This window comes from Amblyraja radiata, chromosome 21 (assembly GCF_010909765.2).
Source record: "Amblyraja radiata isolate CabotCenter1 chromosome 21, sAmbRad1.1.pri, whole genome shotgun sequence".
NCBI classification, from domain to species: Eukaryota; Metazoa; Chordata; class Chondrichthyes; order Rajiformes; family Rajidae; genus Amblyraja; species Amblyraja radiata.
Window position 1 is genome coordinate 17,962,751 of NC_045976.1, and position 20,972 is coordinate 17,983,722.

General features: G+C 46.4%; 1 protein-coding gene across 1 annotated transcript in view; it reads left to right on the forward strand.

The window, feature by feature from the left end:
• Positions 1–20,972, forward strand: part of lamb1 (laminin subunit beta 1) — an 84,487-nt gene that overhangs the window by 58,956 nt on the left and 4,559 nt on the right. Inside the window, exons 26-31 of the mRNA XM_033039669.1 lie at positions 534–775; positions 905–1,108; positions 3,511–3,655; positions 5,671–5,878; positions 6,247–6,388; positions 10,749–10,925. Coding sequence (XP_032895560.1) covers positions 534–775; positions 905–1,108; positions 3,511–3,655; positions 5,671–5,878; positions 6,247–6,388; positions 10,749–10,925 — 1,118 coding nt within the window. The remainder of the gene's footprint in view (positions 1–533; positions 776–904; positions 1,109–3,510; positions 3,656–5,670; positions 5,879–6,246; positions 6,389–10,748; positions 10,926–20,972) is intronic.

The window sequence follows — 20,972 nt, forward strand, 5'->3', positions numbered from 1 at the left end:
CCGAGCCATAACTTTTTCACACAAACGGTGGGGTGTGTATGGAACGGGCTGCTATTGTTGAGGCAGGTACTATCGTTGAGGCAGTTAGTTGAGACAGGTACTATCACAACATTTATGAAATATTTAAACAGGTACATGGATAGGACAGGTTTATAGGGATATGGGCCAAACACGGGCAGGTGGGACCAGTGTACATGGGACATGTTGACCAGTGGGAGTAAGTTGGGCCAAAGGGCCTGTTGCCATGCTGTAAGATTCCATGACTATTATATCTAAACAATTCTCCATGTTGTCGATGTAAAAGCCATAATTTGTTCTAAGTATTTCAGTTTCACGGTGTTGATTTCTATATTGGGTCACACTGCTATAGTTGACTTTACCAGTGCAAAAAGTTTATTTTCCATGGTCCTAAATCATTAAGGTTAGATATATCATTTATAAACAGTAGACCATATTTTCTGTTCTGCAGAATTCATTTTTATAGTACTAAAGACAAAGTATGATTTGGTATTTTCTAATCTTTACAATTATAGGCGCCTTGGACAGTGTGCAGAAATACTATAAGCAATCTGTAGAGGCTGAGGAAAAAGTTAATGCTTCCACCACCGATCCTGACAATACACTGCTGGAATCTTCCACCATTCGAGAAAAGGTGGATGAAATGATTACAGAGAGAGAGGGTCAGTTTGGGGAACAGCAAAAGGAACATTCACAGAGCCTGGAAGAATTGGCGGATAAATTGGAGAGCCTGGACCTTTCACCATTAAGTGAAAAGGTACAGTATTTACACTCTCGATCCTAATTTTATAAATCTTCCTTTAAATCACTCCAACCTTTCTTGATTAAAGGAAAATGCGTTGTGCAAAACCTAATTTGTTTAAACGACACTTGTGTGCTTGTCCAGGTTTGCGGGAGTCCTGCGGGAGTACCTTGTGATGAGGCAAAGTGCGGAGGTCCAAATTGTCGAGCTGATGACAAAACTAGGAAGTGTGGAGGACCAGGCTGTGATGGACTCGTAACTTTAGCACACAACGCATGGCAGAATTCTATGGATTTTGATACAGATATCCTTAACGCTCTGGCAGAAGTGGATCAGCTCTCCAAAATGGTATGTTCCTTTTCAGAGACATAGTTGAAAGAAATAAAATGAATTTTTAAAGTAAGTTGTAGCTTTGTTTTGCCACTCCAAAAACACAAACCCTTTTGACTGCAAATCCTGCCACAGCAGTCAGTAAGATAGCATTTGCTAACACGCTAGTTGGTACTGATTCCAAAATCAAGGCCACCAACACCATTCTGCAGAAAGTTTGGAATAAGATAATACTTAATTTGTGCATCACGTACAAAAACATGAATCTCTTGCAGTTATCTGCATTATACAACATAAACTTTCTGTGAGATTTGACCAAGAGGAGTAATAATTAATTTGCCTTTGGTATAAATAACTGGATTGTTTTGATTCATTTTTGTATGAACTCCCATTATTGTGCAATTCAATTTTAATACAATGACAAACTTTATATATGAAAACTTTCAGTAATTCGGGAACTCACTGTCTCTATGATGGGTGATGTTTTTAATACAGAAGCAATGCAATACAGATCCAAGAGATTTGAAATTAAAAAATTCAAATGTTAGAAATACTCAGAGGGGTGGGGAGTCCTGCAAATTTGGTGGGAAGATCCAGTCACTATTTCAGACAACTGACCTTTCAATAGAATCTGATAAAAGATAATAAGCTTCTCAATTCCCACAGATGGCCAGAACAGAAGTACTATTTATACTGCATTAAACATCTGAGTGCTTTGGGCAGGTTTAGCTCGACAACTCATTCCAGTGGGATTACCTCTGCAATGCAGTGGGATTTAGGGGTGACACAGTAGTAGAGTTGCTGCCTCAAGAGCACCAGAGACCTGAGTTTGATCCTGACTATGGGTGCAGTCTATATGGAGTTTGTACATTCTCCCTGTGAATGCATGGGTTTCCTCCGGGCGCTCCAGTTATCTCCCACATTCCACAGATGTGTAGGTTAATTGGCTTATGTAAATTATCTCTAGAGTGTAGAATAGAACTAGTGTATGGGTGATTGTTGGTTGGCACGGACTCGGTTGACTGAAGGGTCCGTTCCCACGCTGTATCTCTAAAATCTAAAGCTACCTCAACAACAACAATCTCTGACATGTAAAATATCTGTATGTATTTCAAAGGCTTTAGCAAACAAAATTTGATGCCGAGATACAAAGATGTTGGGAATCAAAAACTAAAAATTGTTCAATGGGATTGCTAAGGAGTTTCAGCCTTAAAATGGGGAAAGGCAGACTTTTGAAGGGTAACTTTAGAACACAAGCCAGAGAGAAATACAAGCTCACAAATGGTTGACATAAAAAAACTGCGAATGTGTAGGAAGCCAGATTTGGAGAAGCTTAAAAATTTGAATGTTTCAGCTGAAGATGGGGAGAGTTTGAAAGCAATGGTATAAATTTTAAAATTGACTGAACCAGAAATCTGTGTTTATCATTAAGCAAAGGATGAACGATAGCAAAGCTGGTCCACGGGGCCAGGATAGGAAGCAAGGACAATTAGTACATTGAGTTTATGCATCCATTGGTGAGAGGGTGTGGCTATAACTGATCTTTCCACTCATCAGTTAGTATCTGTGGCAAACAATAATCTGCCCAGTGAGTCAAAGGATGCCAGGTATTAGACCCACCTGAGATTTGAGCAGCAAAATCTCGGCTGATATTCCAGTCCTTTTTGACTGGAATGCAGCACTGTCAGAGAGATTACATATTGGATGAGACATTAATCAAAGCCCCTTTCTGTACTTCCACCCTGCATAAAAGCATTCCATATTACTAGTTCAGAGAAAAGCAGAGGAGTTGCTCCTAGCATTCAGATATGGGTTGATTCTTGAAGCAAGTGTCTAAAACATTTTAGTGCCATTGGTATTGGCGGGAGCTGTTGGTGGAAATCTAAAACATTTTAGCGCAATTGCTGTTTGTTGCATGCAAATTAGGTTTTGCGTTTTCTTCTGGTACTGTTTCAAAAGTACTTTGGCTGAAATGTGCTGCTGGATATGACAGCGGACATTGTTTGGAAGCCATTTCCTTCAAATGCATTGAAAATTATAGGAAACATAAGAAATTAAAGAGAACAAAGTCGGCAAACAGTTAGCTGCAGTACTTGGCAATAAGAGCACATGCTGATTAAGGTGGAATAGGTCTACACAGAGACTAAGGGATGATGCAGTTTCTAATTGCATTCTTTGCTGGAATTAAACAGCCTTTTTGTCATGTTAGAAGTAATCCAAGTACATTTTGTTGTCATTTTTATAAAATAATACAAAGTTTAGATACTGGTCAATTGCCAAGGAAAGTATTTTTTGTTGTTATCCACTTATAAGTTGCAAGAGTGTCACCATTTTTGTGTGGCTGCAATTTAACAGGTTTCATTAACTGTTTACGGATAATACGTGGAGCATTAATAGGTGGTAATTTTATATCCCTGCAGGTCACTGATGCAAAAGTGAAAGCAGATGAGGCTAAGCTAAATGCACAAAAAGTACTGTTAAAAACAAATGCAACAAAAGAAAAAGTGGATAAGAGCAATGAAGATTTGAGAAATCTAATCAAACAAATCAGAGAATTTCTTACACGTAAGTATTGAAATGAATCCGTTTTTAATGTTATCTTGCATTTATCTAGGCATGATTATTTAAAGTCGGTGTCCTCATAACCAGATAAGGAATGAGCCAAATGATCATGGGGTCCCAAATGCTCTGAGTTTGATGTTAAATTTGTATTGCTGTCCTGAAAACAACACCAGTCTGTTATAGATGCTTATTTGCATAATCTCAGAGCACTCCATATAAATCAAAATTGTAATGTCTTTATTCTATTGAGACACTTTGCATCGATCACCATTGCCTTGTACAATTTGTTTGTAGACTGCCCCGTCTACATCACCTGCTGCTGTATTGCCACTGCTCCAGAAGGGTCAATCCAGCAGTACACTTTGTAAGCCAGCATCTGCAGTTCCATGTGTCCACAACACACCCATTTCATCAAGTTCATTTCAATGTTCATAAGTGTATTTTTCATGTTCATAAATGATTGGAGGAGCTGAATTAGTCCATTCGGCTAATCAAGTCTACTCCGCCATTCAATCATGGCTGATCTATCTTTCCCTTTTAACCCCATTCTCCTGCCTTCTCTCCATAACCCCAGACACCCATACTAATCAAGAATCTATCTCTGCCGTAAAAATATCCATTTACTTGACCTCCACAGCTTTCTGCAGAAATGAATTCCACAGATTCACCACCCTCTGACTGAAGAAATTCCTCATCTCCTTCCTAAAAAATGTCCTTTAATTCTGAGGCTATGTCCTCTGGTCCTAGACTCTCCCACTGGTGGAAATATCTTCTCCGCATCCACTCAATCCAGGTCTTTAACTGTTCAGTAGGTTTCAATGAGGATCCCTCTCATCCTTCTAAACTCCAACGAGTAGTCGCCCAGTGCCATCAAACGCTCATCATTTTTATAGTATAAAGCCAGCCTGAACCGCTGCTGCTCTTGTTCTCTTTTTGCTAACTTGTCTATTGCATGTTCTGACACCCAAGAGACCGAACAAGAAAAACTTTCAATTTGAGCTGATGATCTATAATATAGTTGAATCAACTATATTTCTTGAGTTAGTCTTCTCTTATCAAAGATTTGTTTTTAAATTAATGGATTGTATTTTCCCATATTTCCTTATGACACAGGCAGGCATTTCTGCATATTGAGTCTATGACATTTCACAGAGCAGACCCATTTCCCCATTAATTTCCCCCGGAACATCTTGCATTCTACCTCCAATTACCCAAGCCCTCCTCTCCCAGTTCCTAGATCTTACTAGGGACAAATCACACTGATCATTAATCTACAAGCCTGTTTATCTTGAGAAAACTGGCATCGACACAGGAGAATATGCAATGCTGTGGTGATGCTGTTATTTAGTTGTACTAACACAGCATGTTGGAAACGGACTGTAACCACTTGGGTATTTCTGACACATTCATATAGTGTTTCTTCTGTGGCCATTAGACAGAAACAGTCAACATTCAAGCTGAATTCTTAGTTAGTAAGATAATAGAACAAGATTTGGACTAATAACTTTATATATTTAGAAAATCGATCATGAAATCCGAGTACAGATGAGAACTCCAAGAGAGATGCATACAGATTCAGATTCAAACTTTATTGTCATTGTGCAGTGTACAGTACAGAGACAATGAAATGCAGTTAGCATCTCCCTAGAAGAGCGACATAGAATATGAGCAATAAATAAATATATTTACGTGAAAGTTTACAATACGAAACTCTTTGTGGCAAATTCCTTTGCAGCATTTTCAATCAAACTTCTATTTAGTGTAGTAATTCTGTTGAAATCAAACAAGTAGATTTACTTTTCACAATACAGATCAATTGCAGTTTACTCAAAATCAGCCACAAAAAGCAGTATTTTGGTCTTTTCTCAGTGATGTCCTGTGTGATCAATTTGGAATTATCTATTATATTTTGGGTTATTTTATTTTTCTGTGGCTGTGCATCACACACCATTTTACGTTGGAACATTAATCACTTAATCTGAAAGTATTTCAACAGCTTTATTTTGCTTCTCATGTAGAGGATGGTGCTGACTTGGAGAGCATTGAAGCAGTTGCCAATGAAGTATTGAAACTAGAAATGCCAACTACTCCTGAGCAGCTGCAGAATCTGACCAATGACATTCGTGTCCGGGTAGAGAGTCTGTCAGATGTGGAGATAATCCTAAACCAGAGTGCAGCAGACATTGAACGAGCAGAAATGCTACTGGATGAGGCCAGGAAATCCAGGTAATGTCCTGCTTCATCTACCAGCTATGTCTCTGAAGATTTACTTAAAATTAATATTTTCTGCCTGTTCGCTCATTTTAAGTATGTTAATTATACTCAAAGGCAATAAAGTTTTCTAAATGCAGATTAATATTGTAATATATCAATTCTAATTTTTATTGTTGCTGCCACCTGTCATTTAAAACTCAGTTTCTAGTAATATTCATAATATCCACACTATAAACTCCTGGTAGCCTGGCATGTTGTTTGACGTTCCCCATTTTAATGGCTCAAACCTACAAGAGCTAATCCAGATGCATTATACACTCTACAATAGAAGCTGATTTATGTTTTAAACATGATGTCTCCCTAAACCTTGCCCCTTGCAGAATTCATGCAACAGATCTTAAAGTCACAGCTGATCGTGTAAAGGTGGCTTTGAATGAAGCTGAAAGGGCACAAAATTCAGCAACAAAAGCCATCAAACAAGCCAATGAAGACATTGAGGGAACACAGAACCTGCTGACTTCAGTAAGTTACTATTTAGGCAATAGACCCATAGTTAAATTGCAATCATTATTAGTTGTATAGCTTCTGATATCCTTGAAACATTAAATCAGATCTCAACTCTACTGCATTCTAAATGTTCATTCATCATCCTAAGTGTCTTCAGGCATCTGCTCTTGTCACCTTATTAATATTTTCATTTTGCTGTGCACCTAAATAATATATATAATTAGTGAATGATCTCTGTGAAATGTAACATTTGACCTTTCCTCTCGTCCACGTTGCACTGCTACTTATTGGCTTGTTGGGTCAAACCGTACACTGTTTTATTGTTCCCTCTTTGGAGGATATTGGTGCTAATCTGCAAAAAAAAATGAATACTGTGTAGTAATTCAGCCATTCCACTCCTTCAACATTCCAAAAAGTTGTATTCCTCTTGGTTGTACTGTTCTCTTGATACAATAATTGATAATATCATTTAGATCTTTTTGCCACAGATATAGATTTAGTGGTGCCAATTAGTTGTTTGGATGTCCCAGCTGAGTTTGGACTAATCTGATTCAGCAATCTTGATAGATTTAGGTTCAGTTCATGTCATGGGCACGAAGTACAGTGAAAAGCTTTGTTTCACTTACTGTCCAAAAAGAAATCTGGTAATCCAAACATAAATACATTTAAGTCAAACTCAAGCACAATAGGTAGACCAAAGGGGAAGATACAGAGTGCAAAATAATGTTCTTAGCAATGTGGTGCATCAGTTCCGCAGACAATGTCCATTGTCCATAATGACGTAGAGATGAATTTGACAGTACTCTGGCTTATGAAAGAATCATTCAAAAGCTGATAACAAAATGGAAGAAGCTGTTCCTCACTCTGGGGGTGAATGCTTTAAGCTTCTGTATTGTCTGCCAGATGGGAGCAGGGAGAAGGAGAAATGACTGGGGTCATTTAGAACCAGGAAGATGATGTCTGCTGCGGACACTTTGTGACTGTAAGTAAACTGCGGGTTGATCAAGGCAGGTTGGGAGGCTGGGGTTAATGTGCACCATCACTTTGAAACTAAATAATGGTGGATATCAAAGCCATTGTATGGTAGTCATTCAGACACGCTACCTCACTTTTCTTTGCTACTGGAATGATAGTGGTCTTCTTGAAGCAGGTTGGCACCTCTGAATGGAGCAGTGAGAGGTTAAAGATGTCTGTGAATACCTCTGCCAGTTGATCCACACAGGTCATGAGGCCAGGGTCAGGGACTCCAGCCGGGCCCACGGATTAACTCGGGAAGGCCAACCTCGCATCTGCCACGGGTAACTGTTGGTACGGGTGCACCCGAGGCTGGCAGGGTGGGTGACGTCCTCCCCCATCAGCCTTCTGTTGAAAGCGAGAGTAGATGCATTGAGTTCATTGGGAGCAATCGGTTGTCGCCAATGATGCTCGCTGTTAACCTGTCACAATCTGTGGGTGTCTATATCATTGCTTTGGGACTCCAGGTTGGCCCACAATTCCCCCTCTGCATCCTTAATAGGTGTGTTAAGGTTGTTATGGATTTCTTGTACTGCTCGGGATTGTTTGACTTGAATGCTGCAGACTTCGACTTCACCTGGGAGTGTAACTTGTGGTTCATTCATCGTTTCCAGTTGGGGAACATGTATTGTCGTCTTTGGTACACGGTCCTTTACACACTTGTTGATGAAGTCTGTGACAGCAGGTTCATTCATCCTGCTCAGCTGCCGAGTCCTTGAATAAGGATCAGTCCTCCGACTCGTGGCAGTCACAAAGTATCTCATCTGTTTCCTCGGACCAAAACTGTACGACTTTCTGAATCGGATTCTCCCGCTTCAGTTACTGTTTGTAAGGAGGGAGTAAAAGTGCAGGCCAGTGATCACATTTACCAAAGTGGGATTGCAGCAGCATGTGTTCCTGATGGTTGTGTAACGGTGGACGAGGATGTTTAGGTCTCTGATTGAGCAGGAGACGTGCTGATATTATTTTGGCAGGACATACCCGAGGTTGGCCTGATTTGAATCCCTGGTTATTATGACCGGGGCCTCAGGGCACTTGATTTCAAGGTTATTGGCGATGGTGTGTAGTACCTCAAGTGCAAGCTTAGCATCAGCCTGGAGTGGAATATGGACTGTTGTCAGGATAGCCCAAGGGCATTCCCATGGCAGGTGGTAGGGAAAACAACACCACTAACATATTCCAATTCTGGGAAGCAGGAGCTCGTCAGGACCAACACGTCTGAGCATCATGTGGAGTTAATTATAAAGTACCCTAACCTTACCCGAAGATGCTCTGCAGTCCATCTGGTGTAGCGAGAAGCCCTCTGATTGAATGGCACTGTTAGGTGAGGAAGAGTGAGCACAGAGCATACAGCAGTCCCTCTAAGGTGGATAAGTCTAGCTTTAAACACAAAAGCTGGAGTAACTCAGCGGGCGGGACAGGCAGCATCTCTGGAGAGAAGGAATGGGTGACGTTTCGGGTTGAGAGCCTTCTTCAGTCTCGACCTGAAACATTACCCATTCCATCTCTCCAGAGATGCTGCCTGTCCCGCTGAGTTACTCCTGTTTTTTGTGTCTATCTTTGGTTTAAACCAGCATCTGCAGTTCCTTCTTACACAAGTCTAGCTTTAAGTCCATCCAGTTTGTTCGAGGTAGCCTGTACATTTACCAGCAGAATGCTGGAGAGGGAGCACTTGAAACCTCATTGTTTCAGTCTCACCTGTAATCCAGCTCGTCTCCCATGTTTCCTCTGAGGATGGCTGCTCCTGGTCAGAACATGGAGCATGTAGTTAGCTGCTCCATCAGGTACATGAACCTTGTGCAACAATGATCAGGATCAATAATCAGTCCAGGATTTACTGTTGTCATCCATATTCCAGACATGTTAAGGGTATTTGCAGTGCCCCAGCTGAACTGGCAACTCCGCACATACCAGGAATCTGAGACTTTCATTTCCTGGACAGCATGACACAAGGTGCTGTACCGACCCATCAAACCATGGGAAGCATTGAGGAATTCATTCTTTGAGCTGACTGAAATGTTTATCAAATAACAACTCTTCCCTGTCAGAATGAATTAAGTTTGTCATATAGCCAAGCTTAAAAAAAAATTAGATTCTTGTTAATTTACAGCTAACCCCAGAGCAGTAAAACATCTGGGTGCTAATGTTGTAGTCTGAAGAGTCTTTGAACTGCCCTTTGAGGGTTCATGTTTCCGGATAAAATACCAGCATTTCATCCATTGCCTGCAGCTGCATTGCCATTTGTATCAACAGAATAGTCCATGCTCAGTCTCTGTAACTCCTGTGATTAGATCAAAGAACAAGAGCAAAGTTAACTATTACGGGCTCCTAAGTGCATATTTGTTTGACAGCAAATGCACAGCGTAATCTATTCCAATTAAAACAGTCTTTTATCTCTGTCTCATCTTCAGTTGTAGCATGTGGCTTTTGTCTGTTTCAATAATCGATTCAGCCTTGCAGACAGGCACCTGTTTGTTTAAACTTCTTATCTAAGCGAAATGTAAAGTAAATCTAACTGATGACAAAGAAAATAGCAAAGTATTGAAAAGTCATGGGTATTGCACTGACACCTTGCATACATAAGAAATCATAATATGTTACAGGGTTAATAGAATTTTGTTACACTTGGGTTAGCTACATTAAAGAAGATTGATTAACCACATATTGTTCATACTGAATGCAGTCCAATATATATTCAATCTCTGATTTGCCCAATATTTGTATTTACTTGACGTTACTAATTTGTCTGTATCTTTATATATTCTAGTAGTTACTTTCTTCTTTCATACAACATTAAAAGCATCACACTCGGATGTTCAATCTGCCTAATCTCTATGATTGCCTGGGAACTGTGGTGCCATTATGTACACATAGATGTACAGGTTGAAATGGTGTGTTCCTTGGTTTGGAACTCATAGCCACAGTGACATTTTGGATCATAATACATTGTCATTATTGGAGTAGCATCCATAGTCTTGTGGAGAGTTGTATATTATCTTTGGAAGAGAGTAACACCAGGAACCTCTTACTTTAGTGACAAGATATTTATTTGCTGTATTGGGTGTGTCCCACAGTTCGTTTCCACCTGGGGTAATGGGTTTGTGCCTGTGGCAATTGGATAGGACTTGAGGGTTCCAGTCACTGTTGTATAGTGACTGGAACCCCCTTTAATATCTGCATAGTAAAATTCAACTATATTTTCACACACCTGAAGTATAATCTGAATGAAATTATGTTGATTATGTGTAGTATCTCTCGTGTTGAACTGTTGCTTCGATGTTCCAACTGCAGAGAGTGAATTGTACCTGCATTGTCTTTGTTCGGCAGTGTAAAATGTTGCCCTTTTTTGAATACATTTTAGATTGTATCTGAAACTGTAGCATCAGAACAAAGTCTCAACAATGCAACGGTGCGCTTAGCACAGATTGAAAAAGATATTGATGAACTAAAGCAAAAGACTACAGATAATACAAATGCGGCAGAAAACATTGAAGAAACAGCAGAAAGAGTGAAGCAGGCTGCAACCGAGGCTAAACAGGTAGGCACTGATTTGCGCAATGAAAACGTTCTTCTTTTATAGCACAGCAAGATATCCCAAATTCCTTTGTAACCAAAAACAAGAGCCAATTTTTGTCTAGAGTATTCATTAATTGAGAGGAGATTGACCAGGAAATTGAATTACCTTCTCTAATCCAATATTATTACCAATTGTTTTCCGTTTGCTTATCAAGATCTAGTCTTGAATCTTATGAAATACCTTAATTAACATACCATGAGTGTTTTCATTAAATTAGATTCAACATTTAAACTAGAAAATACTTTCCTGCCCTGTGCATTTTTGGTGCTGTACTGTTTTTAATTATTTGCTAGTTATGGCAAACGATATAAAACAGTGTTACTGACTCTGCATAATGCTTTTCTAATTCTAGGGTTGAGTTGTTAGTGTTTCAGAACAAATATTTGCATGCTATATCTATTTGTTGCCTAATTTTCTTCCTGAAATTAGAATTTTATCTAAATACTAATTTAAAACTAAAGTATCAAATTTGCGATTGTAGACTAAACAGTCTACTCCGTTTTTCTTGGAATACATTTACATTCCCTTTAACTCTCTACATTAAATTGTTGTAGACTGGCTTCTTCCTAAAGGGCTTGACCCACTTACCCGACTTGTGACGCCTGTTTGGTCGTGAGTAGTCGTCCAAAGAGTCGTACCTTTTTCTGGTCGCCGCTGGATTTTCAACATTGTGAACATTTTCAGTAACCTGCTGTGAATGACGGATGCCGGCAAGTCGGTGAAAAAAATTGCATAAGTGGGACAGGCCCTTAAAGCATTCATCTCCTAAAGTGAAATGTTTTACAGCTACAATGGTGCATTATAGTGTCTTTCAGTTTGGTTGATCTTTCTGGTATCTATCTGCCTGGATATTACTACCAAAGCGCTCTTAGTGAAACAAATGTACATTCAAGTCCAAACCCTTAGCACCAAACATGTGTTTTAGTCAGATTTGATGCCGAAATTACATACATTACGAGACTGGAGGCGCTAGAATATTGAACAATAAACAAAGTGCTGGAGGAACTCAGTTGGTCAGGCAGCTTCTGTGAAGGGAACGAACAAGTGATGTTTTGGATCGGGACTCTTCTTCAGACTATTCAGTCTCTACACATGCTGTCTGTACCACTGAGTTCCTCCGTCACTTATTAAAATTCTAATCATGTACCTCATTGTGGATATTTACTCTGAAGAAAAGATGTTGTTCTCAAAGAAATCAGAGGCAGAGTTGGGCATGCTAAGTAGTACACAGGACCAAGTCATTATTTTTACTACATTTTTTATAGTTTCATCGATTAAGATAAAACTAGTGATCACTAATGTGATAAGTATTATTTAATAGTTAAATAAGATTCTGTCCTATTTGAATCTATCTATCTTCTATCTATCTATCTATCTATCTATCTATCTATCTATTTTTATTTTTATATATCTATAAAACTCTGGTGCTATCCGTCCGGCAGCCGTCCGGCTCCCTTTCTGCCTTTTGATTCGTTCTGGTGCTATCCGTCCGGCTGCCGTCCGGCTCCCTTTCTGCCTTTTGATTCGTGCCCGATACTCGCAGATGTCCAATCGGAATGGCCGATGCTCGCAGATGTCCAATCGGAATGGATCCATTTACATGTACGGCTGCCGGCTGCATTTCTTCCTTTGATTCATTGCCACGCCCAATCCAGACGCTCAATCTCCGAGATCTTTTCCATTTCGGTAGAGATTTCGCTTTTCTTTCTAAGTATCCGCTCCTCATTACATTTCGTCGTGTTGAAGTACACGTTTTTAATCAAATCCTTCTCCCCCCCCCACCCCCCAGTATTTCAAAAATAAACTGGCTTCTCCATTTACATGTCAGCTTCCAACACACTTCGAAACAAAGTTGCAAGACAGGAACACTCTGAACTTTTCACTGCTGCAGCAGGCAGGGGAGGTGCAATTTGATTTTTTTTTAAATCCACTGCCGAGGGAGGCAGGGGAGTGCTGGAATCTTACTTTGGGAACGGCTTCAGTTCCATTGGAGGAGACGGGTGCATGGTGGAATATTGGGTTGGGGGATCACACCATTGGGGGAGCAGACCCAACGGGTCTGCACTTGGTCTAGTTAATATATAAAACTGTGTGCCTGTTGCCTGCCGTCCGGCTGCCGGCTGCCTTTCTTCCTTTTGATTCGTTCCATCGTGTGATGTCACAATGCCCAATACTCGCAGATGTCCAATCGGAATTTATCCATTTACATGGACGGCTGCTGGCCGCCTTTCTTCCTTTGATTCACTGCAACTCCGAAACCAGACGCAGAATTCCCTCTTCTCACCCCTCTCCCTCTCCCACCCATCCCTCTCTCCCCCACCCCCCTTCACTCTCTACCCTATCCCCTTCCCTCTCTCCCCCCGCCCCCTTCCCCCTACCCCTCTGTCCCTCTTCCACCACTCCCCCTACCCCTCCCTCCCCACTCTTCCACTTCTCTCCCTCACTCCACCCCTTTCCCTCCCCACCCCTCTCTCTCCCCCCCCTTCCCCCTCCCTCCCCTCTCCACCCCCACCCCTTCCCCCTACCCCTCTGACTCTCCCCACTCTTTCCCCCCTCTCCCCCCACCTCTCTCCCCCTCCCCCCACCTCTCTCCCCCTCCCCCCACACTCTACCCCCTCCCTCCACACTCTTACCCCTCCCTCCACACTCTTACCCCTCCCTCCACACTTTTACCCCTCCCTCCTCCTCTCCGTCCCCATCCCTCCCCATCTCCTCCCTCTCCTCCACTTCACTTCTCTCCCCCCTTCCTCCTCCACTCTCCCTCCCCACTCTTTCCCCTCTCTCCACCCACACCTCTCCCCACCCACACCTCTCCCCTTCCCTCCCTCCTCCCCTCCCTCCCCATCCCCCCCCCCTCACCCACATCTCTCTCCCCATCCCCCTCTCTCACCCCCTACCCCGCTCTCCTTTCCCTCCCAAATCAGTCCCATTTCCTCCTCCTCCTCTCCCCTCCCTCCCCTCTTCTCACCCCCCCTCCCCCCACCTGTGTGTTTGGGGGGTGGTTAATGTGAGTTTGATGCCGCAGCCCCCCTCCCCGCCCCCCGCAAACGCCGTTGGGGAAACAGACCCAACAGGTCTGCACTTGGTCTAGTTAATATATAAAACTGTGTGCCTGTCGCCTGCCGTCCGACCGGCTGCCTGTCTGCCTTTTGATTCGTTTCCATCGTGTGATGTCACAATGCCCAATGCTCGCAGATGTCCAATCGGAATGGAACCATTTACATGTACGGCTGCCGGCTGCATTTCTTCCTTTGATTCACTGCAACTCCGAAACCAGACGCAGAATCGCCGACATCTTTTCCATTTCGGTAGAGATTTCACTTTTCTTTCTAAGTATCCACTCCTCATTACATTTCGTCGTGTTTAAGTACACGTTTTTAATCAAATCCTTCCCCCCCCCCCCCCCCCCCCCCAATATTTAAAAAATAAACTGGCTTCTCACCCATAGAAGCAGCACCAGCCCCTGGTGAACGTTCCATCGTGTGATGTCACAATGCCCGATGCTCACAGATGTCCAATTGGAATGGATTCATTTACATATGCCTTTGCAGGAGCCCCAGCCCATGGTGAACGTTCCATCGTGTGATGTCACAATGCCCAATCTTCACGCATGTCCAATCGGAACTTAAGAGGGAGTTAGATGTGGCCCTTGTGGCTAAAGGGATCAGGGGGTATGCAGAGAAGGCAGGTACAGGATACTGAGTTGGATGATCAGCCATGATCATATTGAACGGTGGTGCAGGCTCAAAGGGCCGAATGGCCTACTCCTGCACTTAATTTCTATGTTTCTATGTTTCCCTCTCCTCACCCCTCTCCCTCTCCCACCCATCCTTCTCTCCCCCACCCCCCTTCCCTCTCTACCCCACCCCCTTCCCTCTCTCCCCCGCCCCCTTCCCCTACCCTTCTGTCCCTCTTCCACCACTCCCCCTACCCCTCCCTCCCCACTCTTCCACTTCTCTCCCCTTACCACTCCCCTCTCCCTCCCCCACCCCTCTCTTCCCCTCCCTTTCCTTCTCTCCCCCACCCCTTCCTCTTACCCCTCTTTTCCTCTTCCACCACTCCCCCGTCCCTCTTCCACCACTCCCGCTACCCCTCTACCCCTCCCTCCCTCCCCACTCTTCCACTTCTCTCCTCCCCCCTCCCTCTCCTCACCCCTCTCACTCTCCCATCCCTCTCTCCCCCTATCCCTCTGTCCGTCTTCCATCACTCCCCCTACTCCTCTCCTCCTCCCTCCCCACTCTTCCACTTCTCTCCCCCCACCCCCTCCACTCTCCCTCCCCACTCTTTCCCCTCTCTCCCCCCACCCCTCTATCCCTCCCTCCCTCCTCCCCTCCCTCCCCATCCCCCCCTCCCCCACATCTCTCTCCCCATCCCCCTCTCTCACCCCCTACCCCGCTCTCCTTTCTCTCCCAAATCTGTCCCGTTTCCTCCTCCTCCTCTCCCCTCCCTCCCCTCTTCTCACCCCCCCTCCCCCACCTGTGTGTTTGGGGGGTGGTTAATGTGAGTGTGATGCCGCAGCCCCCCCCCCCAATATTTCAAAAAGTACTGGCTTCTCACCCATAGAAGCAGCCCCAGCCCCTGGTGAACGTTCCATCGTGTGATGTCACAATGCCCAATGCTCAAAGACATTCTTGCCATAGAGGGAGTACAGAGAAGGTTCACCAGACTGATTCCTGAGATGTCAGGATTTTCATATGAAGAAAGACTGGATAGACTCGGCTTGTACTCGCTAGATTTTAGAAGATTGAGGGGGCATCTTATAGAAACCGATGTTGGGGAAGTCCAGAACAAGGGGTCACAGTTTAAGGATAAGGGGGAAATCTTCTAGGACCGAGATGAGAAAAACATTTTTCACATAGAGAGTGGTGAATCTCTGGAATTCACTGCCACAGAAGGTAGTTGAGGCCTGTTCATTGGCTATATTTAAGTTAGATGTGGCCCTTGTGGCTAAAGGGATCAGGGGGTGTGGAGAGAAGGCAGGTACAGGATACTGAGTTGGATGATCAGCCATGATCATATTGACTGGAGGTGCAGGCTCGAAGGGCCGAATGGCCTACTCCTGCACCTAATTTCTATATTTCTAAGTTTCCCTCGTCTCACCCCTCTCCCTCTCCCACCCATCCCTCTCTCCCCCACCCATCTTCACTCTCTACCCTATCCCCTTCCCTCTCTCCCCCCGCCCCCTTCCCCCTACCTCTCTGTCCCTCTTCCACACTCCCCCTCCCTCCCCACTCTTCCACTTCTCTCCCTCAACCCACCCCTTTCCCTCCCCACCCCTCTCTCACCCCACCCCTTTCCCTCCCCCACCCCTCTCTCTCCCCCTCCCTTCCCCCTCCCTCCCCTCTCCCCCCCACCCCTTCCCCCTACCCCTCTGACCCTCCCCACTCTTCCACCTCTCCTCCCTCCCACTATCCCTCCCCACTCTTTTCCCCCCTCTCCCCCCCACCTCTCTCCCCCTCCCTCCACACTCTTCCCCCTCCCTCCACACTCTTACCCCTCCCTCCTCCTCTCCGTCCCCATCTCTCCTCCCCACATCTCTCTCCCCTCCCCATCCCTCTCTCCTCCCTCTCTTCCACTTCACTCCCCCCCTTCCCCCTCCACTCTCCCTCCCCACTCTTTCCCCTCTCTCCACCCACCCCTCTCCCCTTCCCTCCCTCCTCCCCACCCCCCCTCACCCACATCTCTCTCCCCATCCCCCTCTCTCACCGCCTACCACGCTCTCCTTTCCCTCCCAATGTCCCGTTTCCTCCTCCTCCTCTCCCCTCCCTCCCCTCTTATCAGCCCCCCTCCCCCCACCTGTGTGTTTGGGGGGGGGGTTAATGTGAGTTTGATGCCACAGCCCCCCCTCCCCGCCCCCCGCAAACGCCGTTGGGGAAACAGACCCAACGGGTCTGCACTTGGTCTAGTATATTACTAAAAGTCTGTTCTTGACCGGCTTTGGCCATCTGTGCTGCGATTACCGAGAGAACGCCGCCACCTACGGCCGTCATTTTTGGCCACCTCGCTCAGAGCCCCCCTCCGCCGTATGTGTGCCGAGGATTTTTCCCGTCGATGAAATATGACAGAGATATTAATGATTTTACAAAATTCCCCATTCTCTCTGCTGCCCCTGCTGGCGGCAGGGGGGAGGGACTATAAAACCAGGAAGTGGTGTGCCTCAATTAGTGTCTGCAAGCTGGAGGAAGGCAGAGGGTCACGTTTCTCGGAGCTGTGAATAACACTGAACACGTCTACTCAAATGTAAGTGTCCTTAGTGGTTCTAAAACGCTTACAGAATGTGTCTATTGGTTCTAAAATGTGTGCAAAAAGTGTTTATTGGTTCTAAAATGTTTGCAAAAGGTGTCTCTTTTGGTTCTACAAGGCTTGCAGAATGTGTCTTTTTTGGTTCTAAAATGTTTTTTTTAGGTTCCCCCCTTTCCTCTCCCCCCCCCCTTCCACCCCTTTCCTCTCCCCCCCCCCCTCTCTCCCCCACCCTCTCTCCACCCCCCTCTCTCCCCCCCCCTCGTCCCGCCGCCCCCCCCCTCTCCTTCCCCCCGTCTCCTCCCCCCCTCTTTCTTCCTCTCCCCGCCCTCTTTCTCCTCCCTCCCCCCCTCCCCTCCTCTCCCCCCCTTCCTCCCACCCCCCTCCTCTCCCCCCCTCTCCTCGCCCACCCTCTCCTCGCCCCCCCTCTCCTCTCCTCTCTTTCACCCCCCCCTCCCCCACCATTCCTCCCCTAAACCCCCTCCCCTCCACACCCCCTACCCTCTTCCCTCCACCCTCCCTCCCCCTCCCTGCTCCCCACCTCACCCCCCTCTCAGCACCCCCTCTCTCTCCCCCTCACTCTCTCCTCCCCTCCCCCCCCCACCTTTACCCCCTCACCCACCCTCCCTCTTATCCTCCTCTCCACCCCCTATACCTCTTGCCCCTCTCTCTGTGTCTCTGTCTCTCTCTCTGTCTCTGCCCCTTCTCTCTCTGCCCTCACTCTCTATTCCCCCCCCCCCCCCCCTTCCCCTCTCTCTAGATGTGACTGCAAGTTGGGGGCTATGCGTCAGTAGATAGGGTGGTTATGGGGTAAAAGGAGCAAATTAATAATATTAATATAATATCAAGGGGGTAATTAGCTTGAGTGCGGGGGGGTGGGGAATAGTTAGTGTGTGTGACGCTGCGTGCCGCCTCCCCCCCCCCCCCCCCCACACAACCGCATGTTGGGGGAACAGACCCAACGGGTCTGCACTTGGTCTAGTATCTATTAAAACTGAGCGTGTGTGTGTCATTTTGCATGTGAAACATACCTCTTCGAAACTTTTAAAAAGTATACTTTTACAACTCCGTGTGTGTGGGTGTACGGCATTTTGCCTATGAAACGTATCTCCTCGAAAACCAGACGCAAAAACGCAGTGATTTTTACAATTTCGGCAGGGATTTACCTTATGAGTTCAGAAATCCACTCCTTGGTCAATTATTTCCCCAGACTTTGAATGAAATTGCTCACAAAACTCACTTTAAAAAAAATAAAATCGGCACTTGAGCTGCTGACGTCACAATGCCCACATGCTCACCAATCGAAGCCCACCTGCTCCCCCCCCCCCCATACAGATGCTCAGAAAGAACGAAGAAGGAACGAGCGTTCTGCAGGCCGGGAGGTCACCGGAGGCCACCGGCTTGCTTCTGAATCCTTTCCGTATCCCCCCGCCCGATGGTAGAACATGGCGGCCATTATCGTCGCGCAGGGCACGCGATGAGAAGTCGGACCTGGCGGCCATTACTCCGTCTGGGAAACTCGGCAAACCCAACGCGCTGCCAGTCACGCCTTTGTCATGCCAGTCAAGTCCTTTGATAAAAACATTGTGACCCCCCCTTCTCTCTCTCTCCCCCTCTCTCTCTCTCCCCCATCTCTCCCCCTCTCTCTCTCTCTCCCCCTTCCTCTATCTCTCTCTCTCTCCTCCAACTCTCCCTCTCTCTCCCCCTTCTAGCTCTCTCCCTCTCCCTCTCCCTCTCTCTCCTACCTCTCTCGCCTCTCTTCCAACCATCCTCATCTCTCCTCTCGCATCCACTCTCCTCTCGCCTCGCCTCTTCCTCTCCTCTCCCTCCCCTCTACCTCTCCTCGCCTCTCCCTCCCCTCTCCTCTCCGTCGTCTATCTCTCCCTCCCTCCTCTCCTCCTCGTAGCCCCCTCTCCCTTCCATCTCCCTCTCCCCTCTCCTCTTCTCCCCTCTCATCTCTCCCACCTCTCTCTGCTCTCTCTCCCCACTCTCTCTCTACTCTCTCCTCTCTACCACCTCTCTCTCTCTCCACCCTCTCTCTCTCTCTCTCCCCACCATCTCTCGCTCTCTCCTCCATCTCTCTCTCCTCTCTCCACCTCTTCTCCTCTCTCCTCCTCGCTCTCTCACGGCTCCTCTCTCTCTCCTCGCTCTCCCCGGCCTCTCCTCTCTCTCTCTCTCTCTCATCTCTCTCTGCGTCTCCCTCAAGTCTCTTCGGATGCTTACCTCGCTCTCTCTCTCCGTGGTCTGTGCCCGTCCCTGTCCTCCCGCCTCCTCCCTATTCATCTCTCTCGGGTCTCGTCTCTCGTCACCCCACTTCGATGTCGCATCTCTCTCCTCTCTCCGTCTTTCTCTCATCTCTCGCATCATCCCCCCCTCTTTCTTCTCTCGTCTCTTCCCAGCCCTCTTTCTGCTCTCTCTCTCCTCTACGCCGCCCCGCCCTCTCTCTCTCTCCTCTCTCTCTCCCTCTCCCCCCCACCTCTCTCGCCCTCACTCTCCCCCCTCTCTCTCCCCCACCTCTCTCTTCCTCTCTCTTCCTCTCTCTCCACCCCCACCCTCTATCCCCCCCCCCTCTCACCACCCCCTCCCCGCCCTCTCCCCCCCTTCCCCCCTCCCTGTTCCCCTCTCTTGTTCCCCCCACCCCCTGTTCCCCTCCCTCCCCCCTCCCCTCCCCCCTGCTTTCGCTGCCCTCACTCTCCTACCCCCCCCCCCCTCTCTAGATGCGCCTGCGAGTTAGGGACTATGCGTCAGTAGATAGGGTGGTTATGGGGTAAAAGGAGTAAATAAATAATATTAATATATTGACAAGGGGGGTAGTTGTGTGCGGGGGTGGGTAGTTAGTGTGTGTGTGGAGGTGGTTAATGTGTTTGACGCCGCATGCCACCTCCCCCCCCCCCCCTGCAACCGCACGTTGGGGGAACAGGGAACTTGGTCTAGTCTATCTATCTATTATATATCTATCTATTCTATTATTATATAAAAGTCTGTGGCTGCCGGCGTCCATCCGACGTCCGGCGTCCGTCCGGCTGCCTGACTGCCTTTTGATTCGTTTCCATCATGTGATGTCACAATGCCCAATGCTCACATGTGTCCAATCGGGATGGATCCATTTACATATGCCTTTGCACCAGCCCCAGCCAGATTCCCACCCCGCAACCGTGCTTTGGAGGAACAGACCCAGGTGGTTAGTGTGACGCCTCACCCCCCCCCCCCCCCCCCCCCCCCCCCCCACCCCCAAACACGCGTTGGGGAAACAGACCCAACGGGTCTGCACTTGGTCTAGTGTACTATTAAAACTCTCTGTGTGTGTGTGTGTATAGGTGTATGTCAGATTCAGCCTTTGATTCCTTGGTCCGCCAGCACCACATGCTGAAACTCCGTCATTTTTTCCATTTCGCTAGAGATTTCTCTTTTACATTCACTCAGCACTCCTCAAAACATTTGGACATTTTTATGTACATATTTTTAAATTAAATCTCCCCCCCCGGCTCACTCATTTTCATATGCCTTTGCACCAGCCCCAGCCAGATTCCCACCCCGCAACCGTGCTTTGGAGGAACAGACCCAGGTGGTTAGTGTGACGCCTCACCCCCCCCCCCCCCCCCCCCCCCCCCCCCCCCCCAAACACGCGTTGGGGAAACAGACCCAACGGGTCTGCACTTGGTCTAGTGTACTATTAAAACTCTGTGTGTGTGTGTGTGTATAGGTGTATGTCAGATTCAGCCTTTGATTCCTTGGTCCGCCAGCACCACATGCTGAAACTCCGTCATT